A 27,762-nucleotide genomic window follows, 5' to 3' on the forward strand; every position below is an offset into this window, starting at 1 on the left:
TATAATTATCAATTAAAATTTCAATTTTTAAAATAATACAACAAGTTGGAGAACATTTTTTTTAAAGAATAGTATTTTTTTTTAGAAATGAATAAAATGTTGTTATCTGAGATTTCATGCAAAATGTCGTCGGATTAAAGCCGGAACAGAGGGTAATGTGAGATAGAGATCCAAGGGGAATAGTTTGAATATCAAAAAAAAAAAAAATAAAAAAATATAAAATAAACGATGACACCTCAGGAGGCCACCTTGGTAGCGAAAAAAAAAAAAAGACGTGTTAATTCTCATTCTCAGCAAAAGTGAGTGTTTGTTAGCACAATAAAAATAAAAAATATTATTTATATAAAACATGTTTGAGGTGCATTATATACGCGACTATTTTCCAACTATGGAAAGACGTGTACAACAAGTAAAGGCATTTTATCGTTGTGAGCTTGAAAGCTCGGTTTCCATTTACTTTATTCTTTTTACACATTGCTACTCGCCTTTCTTATATTCTCTCTCTCTCTTGAGACAATGAAATCAATACTATTTTATTTCATTATCGTTTTTTTTTTATTTTTATCTTTTTGATCTCAGTTAGTGTTATTTTATTTTTTTTATTTTAAGAATTTAGCGGGGATTCAATTTCAGATAATTGTTGATTGAAAATTGATTGGTAATTTTTCGAGAAATTATTTATCAAAATATATATGTATTAAGATTATTTTTAAGCTTTGTTTTCATTTTATTGACGATAAAAAATATTATTGTTTTGACTATATTGAATTGTGTTTATATTTTTAACTTGAATATTTATTGTGAATTTTTATTATCTGTTTTAGGTGAGTAATGGACATGCACTCCAATTAACATTATTCGTTTTTCACCAAACAACATTGGTAAAAATATATTATAAATCATCTAGTCGTAAGTAAATGGAAATTTCAATTTACTTTACGCCTTTTTACCTTCCGTTTGATAATATTTTATCTGTTATTTATTTATTTTTTATATATATTTTTAAATTCGCATTTATATTCGCATCGTCATTGTTACAATTTTTCCATTAAATTTTTTTCAATGCTCGTTTTTATCTATACAACTCATGAATAGAACTCTATTTTTTATTTTTTTTTTTTATTTCATTTTGTAATTGAAACCTCTTCAGTTGATGTTATTTTTATTTTATTTTTTTCATTTAATTTATTTGTTATGTATTTTGAAAAACATGATTCATTATTTTGGTCTAAATTATACACAAAAAAAAAAATAGGAAAACCCTCAAGTCAAAATATTCCATAAAACATCAGTTTGAGTGTTGAAATAAATATAAAAATAATATGATATTTTAAAAAACAAATATACAAAAGCAAGTGTGTGACTTACAAGTATTTTATTTTTTTATTATTCAAACCAAACTATTAGGGAAAATAAAAAAAAAAATAGTTAAACTGTGTGGACATTTTCTGGCACTTAAAAAAAAAGCTCTTCAAAATATTTAAAAAATTTTTTCGTAAAGTAATTATCGAGTTCCGGACTTGTCCCAAAACAATTCTAATAGTAATATATTTCATCTCATGGTTTTTATATTTATTTTTGGAACATAAGATAATTTGTCGCGCAGCAGGTGATGAGCAAAGAATTGAAATGAAAAAAATAAATAAATCATTGTTTTGTTGTGATGTTTAAATTGAGGTTGGGCAAATGAGAAAGATGCCATCGAAATAGAAATGAATAGAATAATTATTTTTCCAATTTCGAATGCCGAGATTGTCTTTGTCTTTTTTTTTTTTTATTAAAACTAAAGATAGATATTAGAAAAATATATTTTTTATTTGAGCTTGAAGAGAAAATCAAGACAATATTTTTTTTTCAAAAATAAAATTACTATAATTTTGAATTCATTAGAAAGCAAAAGAGCCTCTTCTCAATTGCCAACCCTCTTTTTTTCCTTCCGTCCTCATTTGGACAATTTTATTTTATCTTTTTTTCTTTACCTTCTTTTTCATCAATTTTATTTTTGTCCCCTAAATGTATATACGAATCCCGCGAGATAGAGGTCCTTTTTCGTTTATTTTTTTTTTCCGATGTGTTCGGAATTATATCCTTTGAATCTACAATTACTATACCAATGCAAGAGGGTGACAAGAGGAATAGAGAATAGTGAGGATATATCCTACCGTACCAAACGCAACTGAGGGTGGTTTTTTTTTTTTTTTCTGTGATGATGATGATGCTGAGTTAAATTCCAAACACGTATTTTGAGCGAGCGCGGAAAGTTTGCTTCGCGGAATACTAAAATAAACAGTGTTGTACCCAAAAACAGGATCAATACCGAGACACATGCACGCAAACATGAGACGAAAGGATTTTTTTCCTTTTTCCATTATTTGACGATGACGGAAATGTGTACGAAATGCTGAGAAAGGTACTACGTGTTTTCATCTTAAGGATTTTCCTATTCTTTTTTTTGTGTGTGATTTCATTCGCGCGTGACATGAACACAATTTATTTGCAAATAATATCACTTTGTTTAACGTTTTTCATTTTTTTTTGTATGAATCATTCGGAAATATTTGACATTTACAAACATAATACAATTTATTCTGCAACTGATGATTGATGTAATCAATTTTTTAATTATTTTAAATTTATTTTTATAAAAGAAGAAGAAACATCATAATATGATAATTGTATTATCAATGAGACACGTGGAGACTAATTGAAATCATAAGTGGATAATCTTGTGTGTGTACAGATGCTGAGATTTTTTTTTTTTTTTTTACTTCGTGCCACTTGGTTCCATCGCTTCTTGTACATCCTCTCTGATATAAATGTATATATATTTTTTCCTTTTGAGTAGTAGTACACGTATATCGTGCTTTTTGAAAGACGATGTATATAACCAGTAGCCAAGGTGATTTTATTTTAAAAATAACAACCATCAGACCAACGCATGCAGACACGCGTGTGCCTTGAAGATGATGGCCCGTGCTCATTTTGATTGCCTTTTTTTTTTATTATTTATTTATTATTTTCTCCCTTTATCAACGTCTTCTTGAACAAGCTCGCTCTTTATCACGCCGCACTCGTATGAATAGCTGACGCCAGTTCACTGTTCAATACACAGAATAGGTACTCCACACACACACACATTAATACACACATTTAAAACCGATAAAAATCTTTTAACGATAAAGTGAAGATGTTTTATGTCTAGTCGTGTCACTGCATCAACGAACTCACGTCTTAAAAACATTCCTTTTTTTTTTTCTTAGAATAAATTAGACATGATGTTTTATACTGTTTTTTATTTTTTTTTTTTCTTTAAATATATTTTAATTTTTTATCATCAACAAGAATGACAGTACGTGTTTTCGTTTTGTATTATTTTTTACTGAAATTTTTTTTGAGTATGTATAATGAAAATTTTTTAAAAATTCGAGAAGAAATATGAGAAAAAACGTTCAAGTTTTTACTGGGAAATTTTTTATTTATTTAGTATTTTTTTATTACTCTAAGGGATGAATGGAAATTCTTTTCTATATATCAAAATATTGAATTTATTTTATTTTTATTTTTTATAATTTTTTTTTCCATGGTTTTATATATCTTATATTTTTCGTAATATCATTTTTTATATTGTCATAAAAACCGCATGAAGAAATAATAATAACGTGTTCCTATTTGACTGATGGAAATTCGAGGAGAGACAAAATGGAACGTCTCAAATAACTCCCTAAACTAGAAAAGAAAAAAAAAATCATAGAAAAGAAATTGAAAGAAGAAAAAGAAAAAAGATTAATACAAAGATCTTTCAATTACAACTTCTGTGTGTCACCATTGGCCATAATATTTTTTTCTAATACCATCAGTCTGTACAAAAGATCAGCAAATAAAGAGAAAGTTAAACAAACGAAGTAAAAAATAAAAAAAATAAAAACTAGATTTGTCTGGAGGATGATCAATCAGGAAATACGATACACACCGACCCAATTCGTCAGAATGAAACGTAAGATATATAAAAGTCTCTATGGCACAGGTTGAAGACAAAAAAAAACATTGAAAGAAATAAAACAATAGTAGTCTTGTTAAAGACTATCCTACTCGAAGAAAAAAAAAAAAATCAAACAAAAGTATATAACGGTAAAAAAAAAATATAATTGAAAACAAAAAAACATAAAAAAAACAATGTCGAACTCATCGAAGCACAGATATTTAAAAAAAAAATTAAAAAAAAAAATAGTTGTTAATACCCTTGTGTTGCTGTAACTCACCCTTTTTTTGCATGAAACAATAGCGTTAGAAAAAAGTCTCAAATTTCGCTGATTCAAAGATAAAACTTGGGGGCTTCGAGTATAGTTTATACAAAAAAATAAAAAAAGGCGGAAGAAGAGGTCGCCAGTGGTTCACTTGTCCCGGACATTAAGCCACGAAAGTACAAAAGGGTTGAAGAAAAAAAAATCAATTTTTTTTTTTCTTTCTTTCTCTGCAGGGTAAAATTTTTTATCAAACATCAGTGATGAGACGAGACTCATGGTTGCCAGCTTGTGTCCAGTATCTCTTTTACTCTCTGAAGATATTTTTTTTTTTTTTTATATTTTTTTTCTTTGCTTCCAATTTATATATTGTTATCAAAGTATACTCTTTGTTTTGGTCTCGTCCAAGAGTAGTGAACCCTCGTGGCTCTTTACTATCCACCACATCCTGCGACCGGTGTCATTGTTGGTAGAAAAGACCGTCTGGAGTGTTCATTGAATTTGTATTGTATAGACAAAAAGCCACTACTATATTACATTTCCACTTCACTGTAGATTTGCGGCATCCTTTTTATTTTCTTGTCTAGTCGGCTTTTCGTAGTATTATTATTATTATTATTTGCTGATCCATTTATTTATTTTTATTATTATTGCAAAACGATGCGAAAATAAAGCTAGCGTAATAATCGAGTATATATGCTCGGTACCGTTTTATTCTGACCTTCAAACAAATTGCAAAAAATATATAAATAAAAAAAATAAAATAAACAAAAACGGTAAATAAATTCTCTCGAGATACTTTTCAACGATAAAAAATTTTCCTCTTTTTATATTAGAAGTGTGTATAGAGAGCACTAAGTTGAGAGAATATTTTCATTTTATATAGAATATATTTTTTATAATAATTCTTTTTAATAAGTACCTATATTTTCTTTAATTTAATTTAATTTTTTTTTTGTGTTTGGTCGACTTGAAAGACGAAAGAAATTAGTAAAAATAAAAAATAATATAAAACGAGGAAATGAAGGGATATTAAATAGAAAAAAAGATGAAAATGTTTTGATAATTTTCATGAGGAAATGTGTATATGGGTTGGGGGGAAAAGGAGGAGGTTGAGGAGAGATTGAAAGAAAAATCGGGTAAAAGAGAGACATTGAACTGAAGAGTTTGGAGTTGGAATGGGATAATTGAATGACTCGTGTATATTCGTTTATATTAGGTATGTCAAAGGACTTGAAAGTCAACCAACAGGATGAAATGAAAATTAAGTTAAACTGAGAATCTCGTGTTGTCGTTGTAGTTGTCCTTCACTTACTCTTGACTTGTAAAATTCCTTTGGTTAAATTTATATTAAAAGTCAAATAAAAAAAAATTCCTTAGTTCTTTTTCCCTTATGATTTTTTTTTTTTTTCACTTCACACTAACACTCAAATTAATTCTTTTGACCTTTGTTTAATTGTTTTTTTTTTTTTTTTTTATGTAATTATTATGTTTATGAATAATTTGAAAAAAAGAAAAAACGTTTTATTTTTTTTTCCTTGTTAAAATAATTGTCTGTTACTTTTTGTTTTATTTTTTTTTTATTATTATTTAATGCCAATTAACAATCCGACATAATTAAGACGGTTTATTTACCGCTATATACATGTGTTTTTAATTAAACTGCCATGTCAGTCATATTTTCTCTTCAATTTTATAAATGTCTAATTATAATCTTCAAATGCTTGAAGAAAATAAATTTATTTTTATTTATTTTTAAAGACTAACAAATTGATTTTTTGTGTTGATTTATTTATCTATCTATCTACCTACTATTAAAGTACATGTGCACACGCTAATTTAATTAGCTGATTATCAAACTAAATTAATTAGTAAATTATTTAAAAACAAAAAATCTATCAGTTAGATTGAAAAAAAAAATAGATAAATAGAATAAAATAGAAAAAATAAATAAATGAATAATAATTAACCGAAAAAATATTCAGTTTGTTTTTTGTTATTGTTATAAATTGTTATTATTGCAATAATCATTTTTTTTTTTTGCAATTTATATTTTTAATGGAAAAAGTAAGAAAATATTATATTAACCTTTCAATGATTTATGTTGGGTTTTCATGTGAACCATAAAACGAACCACAACTTTCATGATAATATAAACGTATATAGAGGGATCAAAAAGAAAAAAAGAGAAGAATAAAAAATAAAAAAAAAAAAGAGGTAAAAGTGGTCTTTGTAAGTCCACTGAGAATTCGCACGTAGGGCACGTGCGATGGCTTGGGGTTGGTTTTTCGTCTTCAGTTTACCTTATGTATAGTCGCAACATCTCGTCTCATGAGGGGTCGAATGGAAAAATAAAAAAAATAAAAAAAAGCTGCATGGGCAAGCTGTACAATAAAAGCACGTGAAACATGTGGTGGTGGTGGTGATGTTGTTGGTTGGATAAATGAAGAAGAGAATTCTTATTTGTCTCTATTTTTTTTTTTTTTCATGTAGTAGTTTTATTTAGCTCTCAGGTTAATGTGGTAATTTTGAAACAAGACAAAGTCGTCTGTCACAATTTTGATAAGACACGCCGAAACTTTTAGTTATACCCCCTGCAAGAATATACACCCCCGCAATTACAATGTTTATGTTGGGCGTGGTGCGTAAGGCGCACTAATTTCAACTCACCCCATCTTATTTCTGCAGTATTCATTTTCTCTCTTACCCTCTTGCTCTTTTACGCAATGTATATAATATATATGTGTAAATAAAGTTTTGTATATATATAAATTTCACAACGCGCATATATATTGCTTTGAAGATTGCTAGATCTTGGTGTAATTTGTTAAAATAGGGACGTGCAAAATCTGAGCAAAACAGAACAGTAATTTCATAATATATAAAATCAACTTGTCACAATTTTTCAAATATAATTCTCTAAAACATATCTAATTATTTTTTATTAAATACAATTTATTTCTATACATATTTTTTATCAATAACATAAAAAATTATATTTCATGACTTGAAAGAATATTATCATTGTCATAAAAATAAAATATAATTATGTTTTTTACACTTTAAGCTTTTTTTTATATTTTCAAGTTAAAGTGTTTAAGATAAAAACCTGTTTAACATGTCATTTATTATAGTTTTTATATTTTAATTTACTTAAAATATTATCTACCTGTTATCATTATGATTTGATGTTTAAAAAAAGGCGCAAATAAATTTTATTGTTATATTGTATGATAATTTCGTGTGAATATGTTGGAGAACAAGGTTCCAGGAACCACAGAATGGGACACTCGATATCCCAATGAAATGTATAACGTACAATATATATAGTGTGTTGTTGACACGACGTGGCAAATCGATCCCGCATCCGCTTCGACGGAATTGTACTCTCGTCAGACAGTAAACACACTGCATGACGTCATCACATACAATACACAACTTGTGAATTGTATGTGTTCATGTACATGGGTACCAATTGTATTTAGATATATACATAGATGTATGAACAATCTATATATTCGCCGAGTAAATTGCATCAAATTTAGTCAAAGTGCTTTTTATTTTTTCAATATACTGACCAATCTGTTTCCAATATATAAATTTTTTCGAAAACTACTCTTTATATATCAAATTTGTCAGTGACAGATTTTTAACAATAAAGAAATGACAATCCACACCGGTCCATATCGAACGGTAAAATATTTCACCCTCTATATAATTTAAACGTATTTATAAAGGGGAAAAAGTAAATTTCACTTGTCAAATTTTATTTATAAAATATTATATTTTTCAAAAATAAAACTATCCTGTAATATATTTTTTTTACGTATAATTTTTTAATCCATAAACTTTGATGTACAGTTTTTGTCGATTATAGTTTGTTGATTTTTAAATGAAATATAAAAAAATTTTTCTGGTATATATTTATTTTTTTTTGTACATGATGGGACAGTCACAACAAAAAAAAGGTCAAAGTTGACAGAAATACCAAAGATAATCTTTGTTTTTCATTATTATTATTATATTTTTTATCTTTTTTTTTTTTCTATTCATTATCTTGCCCGCCTGGACAATCTTTACGCAACGTTAATTTTATTTTATTTTCATCCAAGGCTAGTCATGGTGTCCGCCCTTATTTGTGCAAATAGATAAATATATATAAGAAAATTGGAATTAGGGGAGTGAGGGTGAGAAGGCCAAGAAACCAAAAATCAAATAACACACATTCACGTAAATAAATAAATATAGAAAAATGAAATAAGATGATGATAAGAAGGAAGACGAATATAACGAGTCAACATCATATGGATAGTGTTAAATATTTTTAGGGTAAAAATAAAAATCTACACATTGATAAAAATACATATTGCCTGTGTATATATTTGTATTATAATTTTGGACATATATTTATTTGTCAGATAGTCAATTCGTCAGTGTGTTTCTTTCATAAGGGTGATATTAAAGTCAATGTATATCAACTGACTTATCGCTTCATTGCCAACGCGTGCCTCAATATATTTATCTGATTTTTTTTTATCTACATATATTGCGATACTATTTTTGACCCTCAAATAAAATCATTTGACCATGTTCTATTTATTTTTCTATCATAAATAATTTTAATCTTGACAAAAAAAATATATAAAAATATAAATTTTCACAAATTTAATCAACTTCAAAGATTAAACTATTGAATAAAAAAAAATATCCACAAATATTCAATAGATATTTAACCAAACTTGAGCAGTTTAATATTACTTTTTTTCCTACACAATGAAGTAGTCATTTATATAAATTTATAAATAGAAAAAAAAATAAATTCAGCTGTTAAAATTATATATAAAATATTTACTTGAAAATTCAATGTATCAAAATATGTCATCAAGTCTTTGAAAAATTTGATAGGTTTATATATTTCCCCTCTATTATGCGTCAGTTAAATGAATTAAAAGACATCGGTCACAGCATAGCACACCGACTCACACATTGCAATGTAATCTAAACCGGATGACAGACAATTATTATATATATTTTTTTTTTTTCCTAGACATAAACAAATCTTTCTCATCTTCACCCCTCGTTTCTAAATTCTCTCCCTCCTTTAAATATATAAATGTATATCATCCAAGCATTTCTACGTCATCTAAAATCCCCTATTGTCATGTGTTCATACTATGACAACATGCTTATAGCAATATATTTATTGTCATTGATATTATTCTCCAAAAGATTGAAGAAAAAATAGCGTATGGTTTTTGTTTCGCTACAATGAAATTCGTCACGTGTGGCTTCCACCCTGTTATATAGACTAAAAGAATATAGATACTTTGGATTAGTTGCGATAAATTGAATAACGTTGAATAACAAGCAAATATATTTTTCAACTACTTTGACTGTCAGATTTAGATTGGTACATGTACCTTGGCATACACATTTAGCTTGTAGTTGAAAATACAAAATTTCAGGGCTTAAATAGATGAGGGATATAAATAAATCAGTATACAACTATTAAAATTCCAAAAGTCGAATAATTTTTATTTATTTATTTGTTTATTATTTTTTCTGTAAATTTTCTATCTCTGTGCGTGATGCGCGTCTAGGGTCCAACACATATTGCCTGCGCCAACAATCAAGTGAGGGGTATATTGTAATAAAAGAGAAAATATAAAAGGGGGCAAAAGAGGACACATCGAGGTTTATAATTGACACCCGGTCTGAGGGTTGCAATGTATACGTGCGGTGAAAGCAAAATGGGAAAACGAGGGCGAAATTGAGATTGACAGTTAATTTCAAATTCGTCCCTCTAGCCCTTCACTTGTAACCTACCAAACGAATTGAACTATGTACTTTACGACTTGTCCATCACCAAGTTGATCAAGAAAATAATATTTATTTTTTTAATTTTCATTTTCAATGATTTTTTTTTTTTTTTTTTGTATTCCCAAATAAATATAATAATTAATTATTTTAATAAGTTATTTAAATACAATTTATTTAGAGCTTTTATTTATTCAAGAAATATAAATTTGAAGAATTATACATGGCCTTTATTAGTGATGTTAATTATTGATATTTAGTATAAGTGTGTGTGCAAGTAACTTTTTTGATAAGATAAGCACATGACTTGTCATTACAATAGACACGTCATATCAGTGTTAGGAGTGTTATCAGGATGGATTTTACAATGTTGATGGTTTACCTTATTAGGAGTTGTTTCTTGGGTATGACAATTTTGCCTGTGGGGATGGAATTTCCAATGCTTTAAAGACAATTGTCACTTATTTTTGGAAAGTCATAAATAGCGTTATTGATAACAATAGTTGAAAACATGATAAGGTTTATTTTAGGTCAGCTAAAATGCGTCGTTGTTGACTGTTGAGTCACTCAGATATAAAGAATATTCTAAATTTATGTAATAATAATAATTATTATTAGGTAGGCATACAACAATTTTAATATTGAAATAAATTGTATATAGTATTTTTTATATTGTGCAAAAATTTACAAATAATATTCATGTAGATTTCATTTTTTTTTTTTAAATTTATTTTCCTCTTTTTTTTCGGTAAATTTAACATACCTCTCTTTAGAATCAATGTCCCGTTTCATGACATCCATATAAGAGGATTTTTTTAACCTTTTTTTTTATCTGTTATTTATATTTGTTTTTTTCATTTATGTTTTTGGTCCTTGGATGATTTTTTTTTTTCTTTTGGATGGCTTGTGTAAAGCTTCAAGTTTGAGAATAAGAAAATAAAAGCTTTTTCTGTTTCAAAAAGTCTTGTAAAGTATATACTAGTCGTAAATATAAAAAAAAAAAAAAAACTAAAAAGAGGATTGATCTTCGAATTAAGGGGAGAAAAAAAAAAGTATACTATACTATTTTTTTGAAAGTAAAAAAATAAAATCCTTGAAGGATTCGAATTTCGATCTGGCTGAAAAACGAGACGAGTTTAATGCGTTACGGATGGGGTCATGATATAAAGCCGCTTCTGGCAACGAGAGGGCTTTTACTAAAAAAAAAAAAAATAATAATTTTTTTATATTTATTTTCTTTTCAGTTTTTGAGGGTATATATCTGCGGTAAAGGGATTATGGAATTACGTATAAATTCTGAATTGGCAGATCGATTTGTACCGCAAAATCTTTATAAATTTTGACAATTTATTATTCCGCATTTTAATTTCAAAAAAAGTTGATAATAATAATTAAATATAGAAATTAAATTAATTGGAATTTAATTATATTGAGAATGAATATATATATATATTTTAATGACAAAGCAAATGAACATAATGACCCACCCATGTCGTAAATTCTTCGCTCAATTAGACGTATAACTGGTGCTTGTTATCACTACAGTGCAAAATGATATAAACACACTGATGGGAATGCTTATATGATTGATGGAATTCAAGCACTAAACACAGGTCATAACAAAGCTGAGTGCATTTCATATAGAGCCATTGATTTTTAAAGGTGTCTTGCAAGACAAAGAATGTAGAATTTCAATATGTGCAGTTCACAAATTTACACACACACATGCACATATTTATAAGCAATTTAATTTTATTTCACTTCTAAATATAGTCAACCGGTATTTCACTTTTTTCTCCCATTGAATTCCACTCTTATCTTTGTCTCCATTATTTTCTGGATGACGCATATTCTATATAGGGTCAAGATTATTTTTTTTTTCCTTTCACTTTTTAAAATGCAATATAATATATTTTATAAATTACCCACACACTTTTAAATATATTTTTTTATATTTTTTAACAATTAATATAAAAATTTATGTTCATTGTGTGAAATTTCATGTGCAATATTGAGTGGATTAATAGAGCTTTAAAAGCAACCATTGTCCATGTCAGCATGTTACATTTGTTGAGTCTTCATTTGCCCATCAACTCGTAACACTTTGACTCTTAGCAGCTTTATTATATTTTACATATTATAATACACCTGGTTATAGGTACATTCAAATGTATTCAAATGGACACTTTGACAATAGAAGCATGATGGGGTTCTTGGCTCACATGAAAATATATTTAAAAAAACATATCCACTTGTATTCACTCTGACGCGAAGAGTTATCGACTACTTATTCTATTAAAGGTCAATATTTTTTTTATTCTTTTATTATGTATTATTATTATTTTGTGGGTGTGCATTGGTTGGTGAATAAAATAACCCTCTTTAACTCAGAATTGATATCATGCCTCACAAAAAGTTTCATTTAATGGTTCACCGCGTGAACCTATATTATCACTTTCAAACTTTTGCCAAACCGATTTTCGATTTATTCGGTGGTTATTTATATTTTTTTATATTTTTATTGTGATTCTAAACTATCGATTTCTGTACGATAAATTCATATGAAATTTAATACTACAAAAACGCAGCTATTGCATTTAAATTATAAAAATAAAATTCTGAATATTTTAGCTGGGTAATTCAAATTGTCGTTGTTTAAAACACAGTTTTTTTCATTTTAATAAATTAATAAAGTGTATTTCTAAAGTTTTATATTTTTTAAAAAAACATTTTAATTTTAAAATAATTACAAATTATACGTTACGAAAAGTTATTTATTTAAAATTATTTATGCAAACATTATTATCTCTTTTTATAATTTTATGAATGCAATGAAAATGTCCCTTTTTAACTAAGCTGGAATTAAAAAAAAAATAGAAAATTATGAAAGAACTTTTAATGCATATTTTTGCATGATGACATGTTTTTTGATGGATATCTTTTGATGCATTTAATTCAACATCTTTTGATAGGTATATATCTATATAGTCAAGAGAGTTTTTTTATTTTTTATTTTCGACACGCGAGAATGACTCTGGTCTTATGTATAAAGAAAAAAAATAGAAAAAAAAAAGGGGTTGATGTCAGGGTGTGTGCCGGCATCACCTTTTAAGACCCTACAATCTTGTCCAGTCTTCTGACAAATTATTAACCTTCCGGCATATTGCCACCGTGTCAGCGCGTCAACGCGAAAATTATTCACGCATCAAGTGATGCTTTAATGACGCGTTTCTCAACACGCCTTCACTGTTAAAATTGTATTTTATATATAGATATAGATATTGAGACTAAAGCCAGATGAAAGTACAACACGGTGTCTGTAACGATGTTCAACTTGATCCTTATGCTTTTCACTCACAATTTTACTTCGTCTCTTTCTTCATATAATAATCATCAACGTGTATTTCTCTCATCCTCTTTATGTTTTTTTTTTTTTTTTCGATTCAACTTCTCTCTTGATGCTTGTTGCAAAATACTGACAAAGTAACCCTCAACTAAAGTCGACCCTTTAATCGAGGAAACCGATTAGTCGAACAACTCAAGCGCGATTCAAACTGTTTCCGGAATGAAAAATAAAAAAAATAAAAAAAAAAACTTTTCGATTGCAATTTTTCTTCATATATATTTTCTATGCGTCTTTCTCAATTTTCAAATGAAACTTTTTTATTAAAATTACATTTATACTTTTTATAAATTATCATTTTAGTAAAATAATAATTTTTTTTTTTTTGTTTCTCATGGCAATGTGATTAATTAAAGTAGTACTCGATCAAGCAAAAGTTTAATTTAACAGCCACACTGGCAAGCGATAAATAAAATACCCCCAAGAATCGTCCGGGCGTTAAATACCTTTTCTTTTACTTTTTACTTTATTTTTTTCAACAAAAAAAATAAAAAATAAAAACGATGTAAACCAGATTACCCAAGGAAAATCGAGTTTGTTTCTCGCTCGATTTACGCCACCGCCTTATTTCTGCACTTTCCCATCATGACACAAAGAATCTTCTTTTATTTTCCTTTTTTCTCGCCCCTTAAATTTTATTTTTTTATTTTATTATCTTCCTTTTTCACGCCTCCCAGTGTATAGAGCTCATATACTTTCTTGAGGTAGAAAATTTTTATATCCAAGATAAGAATGATTTACTAACGACACAATATTCATTAACTGAACAAAAAAATAAATTTTAAAAATATTATTTATGACAATTAATTATTTATTTATCTTAAAATAAATATAGCTAATATTTTTGGAATATTTATAAATACAATAATTATTAAGCTATAAATTATTGATAAAAAAAAAAAAGGAAGGGTGTGATAATATGTGTAAACAGTGTCAAAGATCAATCAAAAAAAAAAAAAAATATTTGTACATAAAATTATTATTGGCTTTAATTTAAAACCGGAAAATGTAATTACCGGTGGAAATCGAGTTCACCTAGTGTTCAATTTGCGTCACTTCCTATATGCCTTCTTAGTGGCATGTTGTGTTGTCCCCTCTCTCTGAGCCTTTGCCTGTTGAAAAGCTGATGTGCCTATAAAGTGAATGGGGTCGTTAAAGAGGTTTTTTCGTTACTGGTAAAAATGCCAAAAAAAAAGCTAGGAGAAAGAGAGATAACTAGATGACACTCAAGTCTGCAATAGTAAACTTCAGCCTGTACGTATATACATGTATAAATATTATACATATACATTGTTATTGCTAGTCGGGAAAAACCATGTCCCTATATATTTTACCACCCTTATATACTCTCTACACTATTTTCCCCAAGCTATACAACAACCAAATATTCACCCCATGGGCGTCGGCTGTCGTCATTCCCGCAATATCTTCTCTCGCTAAAATTATATATATAACTTTTACGAATTTTAGCAAAAAATCATAATAAACAAAAAATATCAATAAATAGAAAAAAAAAAATTATAACCTTCTACCTAATCATATATGTTTTTTTATTTTCTATTCATGTTCAACTGTACACATTTTTTTTTTACATCAGAAAAAAGATTGGCAGTTGAAATGTGATTGAAAGGAATATTTAATTAAACCTTTTGCCTAGTTATTTTTTTCTACATGAAATTAATTAACTTTTGTATATAGGTATATATTTTTTTTTTTTTTTCAACCGTGCATGTTGTACAAATTTTTCATTTTTGGACAAAAAGAAAATTTCTATTGTGTCAAGTTTATATTTATTAATTTTTTTACTCGAAAATATAACGATGAACCAGATGCCCCGAATCATTTCTTTTTTTTTTTAAAAAAAAGTTAATTTTATCAACAATACACATGGAGAATATTTTTTTTCCTCGTATATATTTAAGTCGTCGTCAAGGGGACACAACGTGCGTTAGAAAATATCGACGCAAGAAACTTTGTAAATTTATTTTTTTTGGTAAAAGTTGTAGAGTTGTCGCGTGATGGCAAAAAGAAAAAAAAAAAAAAGAGTAGGAGAAATTGGTGTATAGCGTTTGAATTTCTACCCCAAGTTTGTTGAAAAACATGGAAAATGGTATAGAATTCTAAATGACATTGCGTAGAAAAAATGTTAACAAAATATATATAAAACACAAGAGATAAAAAGAGAATAAATTGCGTTGAAAGATAAAGTAAAAACAAAAAAAAAAAAAAGGACCTATTCCAACTGAATTATTAAACTTCTTACTGTGCATTCTCATATATACTATTTTTCCTTCAATCATACCAAGGTCTACTCTACTTTTACGAAGAGTATACCCCATTTACTTACATTCGATAAAAAACACTCGAGCAAATGCTGTGTCTTTGTCTTGAATATTCCATCATGCTTTAGCTTCGTGTCTGAAGGGAATTTAATTTTATATCTTGAAACCGCAAAAGGGACAAACGAACATATAACGAGATTCCAACACAAGTACAATCTTCTTCTTCATCCCTTCTAAATAAAAATTAAAAAACAAAAAGACATAATGAATAAAGAAAATGTTTTAATTGCGGAAAAACACTGGAGAAATTTCTCGAGTTTAATGTTTGTATTATTTTTTTATGATAAAATTTTTTTATTATTATTATTTTTTTTTTCTCCATAACTTGGAGCTTTAATCGGAAACATTTTATGATTATTTTTTTTTCTTGTAGTGCTTTTTTCTACCCTTGAGAAAAAAAACTGCAGAGGTCAATTTAATATTCAAATTTTTTTAATATTCTCAAGCGCATGGTGAGATGTTGAAAAATGACGGTTTAAAAATAAAAAAATTAAAAAAAAAATAAAACAACGATATATATTCTTGTGTCTGTATTATTTATTTTAGTGTCTTTGTTTTTTATTTTGGTTTATGTGACTTGAGAATGAATATAACTGGCGCCTGTTTTTGTGTGTCTCATGTGAAAATTATTTTTGGGATATATACATGAATCAAGGCTTTAAGCGGTTGCTTCTAAGAACAACTTAACTATACATGAATATGTTTTGAGAGAGGAAAATTTGAATTTAGCTTTGTATATATTCTCAAGAGTCACCTGGTGCTCATGGCCCGTTGAACATTTTGGTCGATGGAAAATAGCAAAAGCCTTTTACTGAAATTGCCATATCGTTCTTGAATATGCGGGATAACTGCCATCAGTTTGGTACTTGTACACGTGAGGCAAGACCCTCTTCTAAGCATTTTTTTATATGAAAATACTCTTGAGCTAGTTTTCCTCCAATTTATCCAAAAAAAAAACCTTATATTTCTTGAAAAAAATCCATAATTCATTTAAAATAAAATAATATTATTTGAAAATTTAATTTACATATTAAAATTAATTAAAATTCATAATAAAATTGGAAAAAACAATTATTTAAAATAAACATACAAATATTTAATTTTAAATGACTTTGAAAACAGACAAAAAATTTATTTATCTAATAAAATTTTTAGCTTTTTGTATCATATTTACGTCTTATAATTACAACATGTGTCTATGTGTGTTTAGTATAAATATAATTTAATAATTTTGTAATATCGACACGCTCCAGTTGTTAAGTACAAGCGTCGAATAAATATTATTTTTCTTTATACAATTTAATATTCATTATAAAAACTTTTATAAAAAAAAAATTAAAATGCAACATGCTCTCTCAAGGCTCATCATCACGTGTCAATCGTATAAACGTCGCTCTCTTTGAATATGTAAACATCTCCATAAAGATATCATTATTATTTTCTTTGAATGAAAAATAATTTTTTTTTATTTTTCATATACGCATTACAATGACAAAGAGCACCGACTATAGACAAATCGTTTATCGATAAGTTTTTTTTTTTTCTTTTTTTTCATTTGTAAATAATAAAGTAAAAAAAAAAAAAAAAATTATAGGTTGTGAGTCATGTTCATAACTTTCCCCCATTATATCAATTTTCTCGGAACGTGTGTACGCTTTACTCATTTTTCCCTCTTGCATTAAACCCTCCCCCTCATTCCCTCCCCCATATTACATACCCTAAAATTAAAGCTCTGGAAAACTAAAGTGCATCGATATAAAGTTCCGTCTGTTTTCTGTATACTATCGAGATATTTATTTATAGTCTGAAAAGACCACTCGACAAATCGATTCACCATATCACCCTTTTAAAAAAAAAATTTTTAAATTAAAAATACACACATGACAATGCATTCAATTCATTTTAATTGTTGTTTTTTTTTTTAAACTTTCAAATTTATATGCCCATTGAAATTCACCTGTTAAATATATAGGTTTGTTTTATTTATTTATTTTTATACAAATTTGATTATTAATCATCGATATTTGAATTTTATTCGATAAAATAAAAAGGATGTTAAAAAAGTAAATTAATGAAAACGACAAACGGTATGATGATGGTTAAAGTTTACTCTGTCCTGATACTCTTTCATGTTTGCTTTTTATTTTTTATTTTTATTTTTTAATATATATTTTTTATATTAAACCTGAGAGCAAATATACACATCAGTCTGTGAAATATGCTAGTGTGTTTGTATACATGTATGACTATGTAAAGTTTTAAAACTATTATAATATAAAATATGATCGGGGTCATACACGCGTTGAGTTGATAAAATTTTACACTACCAATCGATTTAAAAAAAATAATTCCAAGTCTTTTAAACCCGGAAATGTATATTTATTTATGAATATACATTTACTCTAGTTTTTGAATTTAGCCTTTGTCTTTTTTATCATCGTCATAAAAATAATAAAAATATAAATACTTTATGGTATGTTAGAGATATAATCTATATTTATTTTGATAAGAATTTTAATGTATATATTCACAGCAATTCAAAGACTCGAGTTTTACATATACCCAGGTAAAAAAGCTATAGGTAAAAATTTTATATTTGAACAATCCACGAGTTTTCTATATCTCTTGAAAAAAATAAAAAAATAAAATCAAAAAACAAACAAAAGGATAATTTAAATAAAAGATAAAAAAATTGTTGAAAAAAATAAAATATATTATCAAAAGATAAGGATGTATCAACAACAACTGGATGATAATTTTTTTTTTTTTATTTTATTTAAATTGTCTTATTAAATAAACATAATCTTTGAATTGTTGTTGATGATGTTGATGATGATGATGTTTGGTTGAAGCAATCGTACTGTAATCACGGCTTTACTTTTTGTTTATTTGTCATTCAATGATGATGATGATGATGATAATGGCTGCACAATATGTCAGCAATCCCTTCTCAAACCACAAGATATTATTCAACTTGTTACCCTGTATAACTGTATGTATATATTTTGTAGTCTCCTTCAAACTATTGGGGACATTTTCAGAACAGCTTGCCGTACTTAAACAGCACCCTTTGTATTATTATGGTCCAGAGATATATATACATTTACAATAACCACATCTTTATATAACAACGTCAATTTAATTAACTCTACTTAGTTTTCATCAACAAACTTTTTCTTTTTTTCTTTTTTTGTTTGTTACAATTTTCTTTATCTCTTTTTTGTTGTTAAATAATTATTTGTATTATTATTAAGTCAAACAAAAACTTGCAAGACTTATAATATAATTATTTTGTAAAAGAAATTTAAACAATCTTGTTAAAATTGAATTAACTAATTGAGATAGAAAAAATTACATAGATACAATATATTGTAATAAATATTTTATTTTGTCTATTAGCTAGTAATAAACTTTCAATTATGTGTCATTAAAAAAATTTGTCATGGTTTTTAAATCACTCATGCATTGTCAATATAATCAGCATGAATTTTAGGTGTTTTATTTTTTTGTTCTTTTTTTTTTTTCGAAGCTCGTTATAGAAGACCTTATTATTTCTTTTGAAGTTGCTGATCTGCTTTAGCTCATTATTCTCTAGTTTCCGATTATTCAGTTGCTCTGATTCTACCCTAATCGAGCTGGCTCATCGACAGATTATCGAGGGGTTGATGTTACCCCTGAATTGTGAAATAAAAATATACAATGTAAAAATATAAGTGAGTCTAGTTTATCCAAGAATTTTCTATGACTTCTTTTTTTTTTTTTTTGTTTAAACTTTTATTTATTTATTTGTTTCGACCTCTGTCTCTCTCTCGTAGACATTACTCTAAGAAATATCATTGACAAGATAAAGAAACAAAAAAAGTTGGATAAAAGTTTATCTGTTGAAAATAGAAATATATATCTTAACTTTTATTGCAAAGATGTATATATGGCCAGTAATCGATTTGTTGATTTTTTTTTTTACTATTCTCTGTTGGGAAATAGCAATACTTTAGCTCAGCAATTGAGTCAAAGTGATCAATTTTATTCTTCTAACTTATTTCAACAAAAAAAACATTAATTGTTAGAAGGGTATTTATACTATATACATAAAAACATACCCTCAGGGTGCCACAAATCTAATCGTCAAAGTTTCAACAGCTTTCTCATAATCAACTTCAAATTGAATTATATTTACATCAAAAATCACAACAGTATAAATATTTTTAAACCATAATTTCATACCTCAATTGACTTATCCAAATTGTCATTCAACATGACAACCCTAAATCAATCATTTCTCAAAATAACTAATCTCTAAAATTCAATATTTCAACTTGACAATTTTACATAAAAAAAAGCTCCAATAAATTCCTGCAGTATACAATATCAATAATGAAAAATTTTTCTATTTATATAAAAACCAATTACTCGTTAGTCTTTCAAAATAGCCAACTAAAAAAAAAACCAAAATATATAATCTATATAAACATCGCAATACATCCAAAGTATTAACAACTTCTTTAATCAAGCCAGCGAATTTTTCACTCCACCTTATACAACGCTTTTATATTTTTATATTTCTTTTTTTTTTTTAGTACTTTAATCCATCGAATCAACCACCCTAATCACAAAACTTTCGCTCCTCTAAAATACCAGAAGCCATATATATTAAGTCCCAGAGGCAAAGTAAAACCAGCCAATTCGATATCGGAATTCGATCAATTTCTCTATCCTTTTTCTCTTGGCTACATCTTTATCTTTCTTGGCAACATTGCATACGTTTTCCTCCTCACGAGGACCTCCTCTTCATCTTCGTCATCGTCGTCATCATACACACTGAAAATACTATATAAACATAAACCCATATATACATACAGATCAAATTCTTCCGGCTCAAGTGACATGTCGTTGAGTTAACCAGTTGCCATCACCATATATATACAAAATATCACCCTTATTTGCAACACGATAACACCATACTGAATATACTTACTTCAACATTATATATATGTATATATATTTTTGCGTAAAATGAGGGAGAGAACATACACGTTATATTCCAAAAGTGTTGATAAACATGGATCCTCGCAGTGTTCATAGTATATTATTAATACAAAATATATCCAAGCAAACACACACACACATGCTCTGTTTGTTAATATCATGAAACGTTATTTAGAACATGTCTTTGTTTGTCCCTGATGGTGTTACAACAAGCATTTATAATATATGCATATATACATTTTGTAATAAAATATTATCTAACAAAGTCATTTAATTCAGGTGTTTTGACCAAGGTCGTTTTTAACTATTTTAATTTATCATGGAATGAGGATTTTTATTTTATTTTTGAAAATAATAAATTTTAACATATTGCGTGATTATAGTTTGTATATATAATGATATTTATTTATCATATTGAATTATTTATAATACGAAAAATACAGTAGCTGAATTTTTTTGTCTTGCATATATTTTCTTTTGAAAAATAAAAATACTATTGAATTAATTACTTGATTATTTAGAAATAATTTTAAATTTTGTGTAATTTATTTTGTCAAAGATAATATTTGTTTTTTTTTTTTATTTGGTTTATTCAGTGTAACAATAGTTTGACAAAGTTTTAGAGTCGTAAAAGCAAGTGTATATATATGAGCCAATGTGGATAAGAAACAGTACGTGATAGTAGGAAAATGGGAATGGTCCCTGGGGTGACTCTGCCAACAAACCTTAACTAACGTAAATAAGATGTGTCCTCTGGTTGGACTTGGTCTGACTTGGTCTAGGGAGGAATAAAAGACGAACAACAAAAAGAGGGAGAAATAGAGACTGTTAAGGTTCCTCTATTGCATTGAAGCCACATGAACCCTACTGCCAATTACTGAGGCTTCTTCCTTTATACCATTTTTTTTTTTTCTCTTATTGCTTTTAGTATCACACACAATCTATCCCCCTTTTTAGAAAAAGAAACGAAAAATCTTTACGCACCCATCATGCATTTGTCTTTCGTTGCGACGCCTCTGATGTCTAGTAATTTTATTTTTCATCTTTTATTATTTTTATATAAGTTGATCAGGGTGTCTCTTATTTTCTTCACACAATGAGGCAAGGAAGGGCGTTAATGTTGGTTTTTTTTTTTTTCTTTTTGGCACATTATTCTTGTCCAGAAAAAATTAGAAACTACGCACCTAGTATGGCAATTAGAGAACCAAAGTAAATCTATCCCTTGTGATGGTATATTTATCATGATCTTATTTTTTTTTATTTGATATCATTTTTCTTTATTATAAAAATTTAAAAATAAAATGTATATTAATTATTTTATACATCAAAGAAAAGAAAATAAATTTGAAATTGATTGTCATTAATTATTATTTGTTTAAAAAGTTAATTTAAAAAAATATATTTCAACTGTGTTTTTGTTTATTTTATTTTTTTTGTTATGCGGTAGACCGCGAGAATTAACTTTGACTGACTCAGGTGCAATTAGTAAAGTTGCCGAGTCGAGGGGTTTCCAGCATGCACATTCCCATTTGCTCAACTCGAGAAAATAAACCAAAGACTTTAACCCTCATGTATTGATGCTGTATGTGTGTGGATGTTATGTAGTTGTACTACATCGTTATTTTTGGTTTTATCTGACGATTAATTAACTCGTTTGATTTTTTTTATTTATTTATTTTTGTTAAACATCTCTCTATAAATTGTTTTTTTTTTTTTTTTCGTGATGTACAATTGGAAGCAACAGATGATGATAGCCTTTAACATTGTATAATACTATTTTCCCACGGATAAAACAAATATAAATAAAATGTTATCCCACGTTTTATTTTTTTTTTTAAAAAAAAGAAGATGAGTAACAACTCATTTTACGTCAATTGGTATTTTTGAATTAAAAACAAACGTTTTAATTTAACAAAATTATAATATACGATTTAAAAAATTAAAATAAAATGAAAAAACACATCAACAACATCAAAGAAATTTTAATTAATATATTATAAATAGAATTATTTATTTTGTAAAAAATATATTTTTTAAATTAATTATTAAATTTATCATTTGAAATAGTTTAAATATTTTATATTTTTTATTTACATTTAATTTGATTAATGCTAAATATTACAAACTGTCATGTGTATGTTGATATTAATATAGTTAATTGCCATTTCCTGTTGATGATAATCATGAGTGTGTCATGCCCCAAGTCCATCATCAACAAAGTCATTTTGTGTGTTGTGTATATATCATCAGTAGTTTCACGTCATATAGACAATTTTGCTTGTGAATATGACTAAGCCCTCAGGCACCCTTTGCATATCAGTTTTGTGTATTGCATTTGATTTTTTAAAACAACCAAATCCACTTGTCAAACACTGTAAATCATACTAATAATTAATTTACAATAATTATTGATTATTAAAAAAAATTGAAATTTATAAATTACATGATAAAAAAATATATATTTATTTGTTGGTAATAATTTATTGATTTATTGATTTATTTATCATTACAGCAACTATCAATGCAGAGCTGGAAATTCTACCAGCTGGTGATGTCCAATCAAAACCAAGTGGAACTCAAATTATGTTAACATGCAAAGCCAAAGTTGAAAATATTAATTTAATTAGTAATATGGAATGGAGAGATCCATATGATCGTGTCGTTAGCCCTCTCAAGTAAGTTCCATTTATAATTAATTATAAATATTTTTAAAAAATAATAATAAAGTTTATTTATCAATTATAAATAATTTTACATTATAACAAAAATTATTTATTTAAACACAGAATGACTCAAACAATTTACTATTGATAAAAACAATTTTTTTTTTTTAAAATTATTTACTGCACATAATGTTAACATTTTTTTTCAAATTTCTTGTTTTTTGCACACAGTCTCGTCGTGTTGCCGATCGAAAGGCGAGTATAACACAAAAAAAATAAAAACAACAACATTTTTAAAACAAAGACTAACAATTATTGTAGTGTTTATATTTTTTTTCGATTTTTTTTTTTAAATTTAATTAATTTTTTGTTTTTATATATTGTCTTTGTCGTTTGATTTGCGTAATTTTATATTTTATATTTCTACGTGTTTTAACTTTACATTTTTTAATTATATTTTCGTTTTTAAAATATTTTTTCTATTTAAAAAAAAAAAAACTTTGCTTACAGTAATAGTAATTTGCAATTTTAATTTTGCTTTAAAAAATTACCTCTAAGCAATATTGTCTTTTCTCATTTTTATTTTTTCTTCTCACAATCCAGTTCTCTAGTGTATTATTTCAATTATTTTTTTTATTTTTTTTTCATACTATCCATCAAGTCATTTTTTTTTCTTTTTTACATACAGAAAATGTACTTACATGCCTCAGTCATTCACAACTGTATTTTTCATGACCACATACTTTTACAATATTTTTTATACATCATACATGTAGGAGATACATTTCACACTGGATAAAAACGTCGAGAGATGAGAGACAAAAGCGTTATATTCTTCATTCTTTCAACTGTATAAATTACTCTTTTACATATTTTTTTTTTTTTTCTCCACTGCATAAGCATCATTTCACCAGATAGTACTACTACTCTCAAAAAAAAAAAACGACAGATAATTTTCCATGCACGACAACGAATCTCTATTTGTGTATTTTTTTTTAATTTCTTTAATTCATTTGCCACAAAAGTCTTCAATTCCAATTCTAGACAAATGTGAACAAAAGAGTCTGCAAACTTTTCGATTTTTCTTTCATTCAATATTAGATGTATTTCTTTTTTTTTTTTTTTAAATTCATTCTGTTATTTTTCCATTCGTGTTTGTGTCTCATCAAATTATTCTCTATTTCCAATTTTAAAAAAAAAAAATAATTCTTCTAGTCAATTTAATTATCTATGCATCATCATTGTCATATAATATTAATGATTTATTGTGTCATGAGTTGCTTGAAAGATAATTTACATGATGATCTAGATATTTTTATTTATTTATATACATATATTAATAATAATAATAAAAAAAAAATAACAATGCAAGAATTCTAACAACACATTCCACCACATTAGGTCAAAGAATAAAGGAGGAGACAATGCAGATATGTATACAGAATCACAAAATGGAAATTTACAACTTGTATTCAATTCATTGAAAGCTGATCAAGCTGGTAGATATGTTTGTACAGCAACATATGCCAACAATGAGCCATTATCAAAATCTGTAAAAATTGAAATTGTTGGTAAGTCTAGAAAACATTTTTGTATAAAATAAATTTAAAAATATAGGTATATTTATTATAAATTATTATTACAGATCCAATAACATTTACAAATGCACCAAAGTATCAATATCCAATAATAAATGAAGAATATACAATTCAATGTCAAGTTACAGCAAGACCACCACCAACAGTAACATGGTATCGTGATGATGTACCAATATCATCAGATGAAAATCAATATGTCGTTGAAACTCATGGTTTAAAAATATTTAAAGTTCAACAAAGTCATGAAGGTGTTTATAGATGTCGTGCATCAGTACCTGAAACTGGTTCATTTTTTGATAGAATAATTAATGTTGAAGTACATGAAAGACCAACAATTGAAAAATTTAAATCAAACATTGAAATAATTGAAGGTAATAATGAAAATATAAATTGTATAACACATGGTAAACCACCACCAAAAGTATCATGGATTAAATCAATAACAAAAGAAAATGTAACAACAATTCCACGTTTTGGTGTTGATGAAGTTACAGGTACAATGACAATAACAAATGTACAATCAAGTGATAGTGGTGAATATGAATGTATAGCAACAAATGATGCTGGTAGTGAGAATGAATATGTTAAAATTATTGTAATTGAAAAACCAAAAATAATGGATTTTTTAAATAGAACAGTTGCTGAAGGTAAAGAAGTTGAAATAACATGTAAAGCATTTGGTCGTCCACCACCAGAAGTTGTATTTAAAAAACAAGGACAATTATTACCATTTACAAAAGGTATACAAGCAACAGATGATCGTATTATATTAAGTAATATTATTGACAATGCTAAAGGTGAAACAGTTGGATCATTAAATATACAAAATGCATTTAGACGTGATGATGGTATTTATGAATGTATTGCAACAAATAAAGTATCATCAGCATATAAAAATGGTCATTTAACTGTTGAATATGCACCATCATTTTCATCAATGTCAAATAAAACAGAATGGTCATGGGATGGAAGACCAGTTAATTTAAGTTGTATTGCTGAAAGTATACCAAATGCAACAATACGTTGGCGTCATAATGATCGTGATATTATGAATAGTGAATTAAATAATGCTGCATTTACTGAACGTGGACATGGACCAATAAGTGTATTAACAATAACACCATTTGATAGAAGATATTATGGTGATTATAGATGTATTGCAACAAATTTACATGGTGAAGCATCACATGTATTTCATTTACGTGAAGCACAAAAACCAGGACCAATTGAACAAGTTAAAATAACTGAAATAACAGCAACAACAATGATATTTGATATAACATTACCATCAACTGATGAAGATTTACCAATTGATCTTATTATTGTACAATGGAAACTACAAGATTCACCTGATTGGAGTAATGCTAAAAATAAAACATGGTCACCAAATAGCTTGTATGCTGTTGAATATTTAGAACCAGCATTATTTTATGAATTTCGTTTTAGAGCTAAAAATCGTGCTGGTGAAGGTTTATGGACTAAAAATTATATTGAATCAACAAAATCACGTAGTGCACCATCACAACCAAAATTAATAACAAAATCACAAAATATGGAATATGAATTATCACCATTTTCTTATCAATATGAAATAAGTTGGATTAAACCACAAGATAATGGTGATATGATTATTAGATCAAAAATTCATTATTGTAAAATAACAAAAAATAAAAATACAAATGATTGGGAAGTTGAAAAATCAACGTGTTCAACTGAAGTTGTCAAGAGAGAAATATCATCTGTTATGCTCAGAGATTTATCACCAGATACATTTTATCAAGCTGAAATTATTGTTCAAAATAGTCTGGGAGAAAGTAAACCAGGTGTCATTAAATTTTATACTGCTAAAGGTGAGTTTTTATAAATCAACAATTCATTATTATATTATCAATTATTTTTTTTTTATTAATGTTTTATTATTTTTTATATTTTGTTTTCATTTTTTATTAAATTTTATTAATAGTATTTTTAGCAGCCTGCTGTTATTCAATGTACTATATTTTTTTTAATTAATAATAATTTGTTTTTTTTAATTATTTATTTATATTTTAATCAATTTATTTTGCTTTAATTTACAATTTCTTGAGAATCATTATTGTAAATAATTTTTAAATGTATTTTTTTCTTACATATATTCATTGAAATTGATTTTTAAATTTTGTATTTTGATACTCAAGAAAATTGATAAATAATAGTCTAATAGTAATTAGGATGCAGCACGGGTTTATTAATTGATTTTTGTATTTTTTTTTTTTTAAATAATATATAAACGAAATAATTATTTAAAAAAATATCCCAAGTAAAAAAGAGAGTCAGCAGTTTATCTTGTTTATCATTCAGAATCAAGCGGCAGCACTGTGGACTACTCGATTCCTACTTCTGCTGGGGATACCTCAAAGCCAGTACTTTTCGCTATTCTCACAGCAATTGCGATTGTGATTTAGAAAAATAAAAACAATAATCAAATAAACATTAATATCTGCAATTTTTGTATTTTTAAATACAGCATTGCATTTATCAACACACTGAACACTTAAAACCAACATTTCTTATATAACGAAGAAAAAATATTTTTATTTTTTTTTCTTTAAAACATACTCATGAGTGAAAACAATGAAAATTTTTATAGTGCAACACTTTTCAACTATTATTATTACTATCATTACGATTATTATTAATATTATTTAATTTTTTTTCTCAAAAATTTATGAT

At 26.7% G+C, this 27,762-nt stretch overlaps 1 protein-coding gene across 6 annotated transcripts in view; it reads left to right on the forward strand.

Annotated features, from left to right (window-relative positions):
* LOC122853072 (fasciclin-2) overlaps positions 1-27,762 on the forward strand; it is a 50,294-nt gene that overhangs the window by 14,707 nt on the left and 7,825 nt on the right. For 2 of the 6 annotated variants that reach the window (XM_044153306.1, XM_044153309.1), the window contains exons 2-5: positions 23,302-23,464; positions 23,684-23,707; positions 24,854-25,023; positions 25,098-26,900. In XM_044153306.1, the coding sequence (XP_044009241.1) occupies positions 23,302-23,464; positions 23,684-23,707; positions 24,854-25,023; positions 25,098-26,900 (2,160 nt within the window). Of the gene's footprint in view, positions 1-23,301; positions 23,465-23,683; positions 23,708-24,853; positions 25,024-25,097; positions 26,901-27,390; positions 27,506-27,762 lie in introns of those variants that run through there. The other 4 variants (XM_044153308.1, XM_044153310.1, XM_044153311.1 and 1 more) reach the window with 3 other exon arrangements.

Source organism: Aphidius gifuensis, linkage group LG3, assembly GCF_014905175.1.
Source record: "Aphidius gifuensis isolate YNYX2018 linkage group LG3, ASM1490517v1, whole genome shotgun sequence".
NCBI classification, from domain to species: domain Eukaryota; kingdom Metazoa; phylum Arthropoda; class Insecta; order Hymenoptera; family Braconidae; genus Aphidius; species Aphidius gifuensis.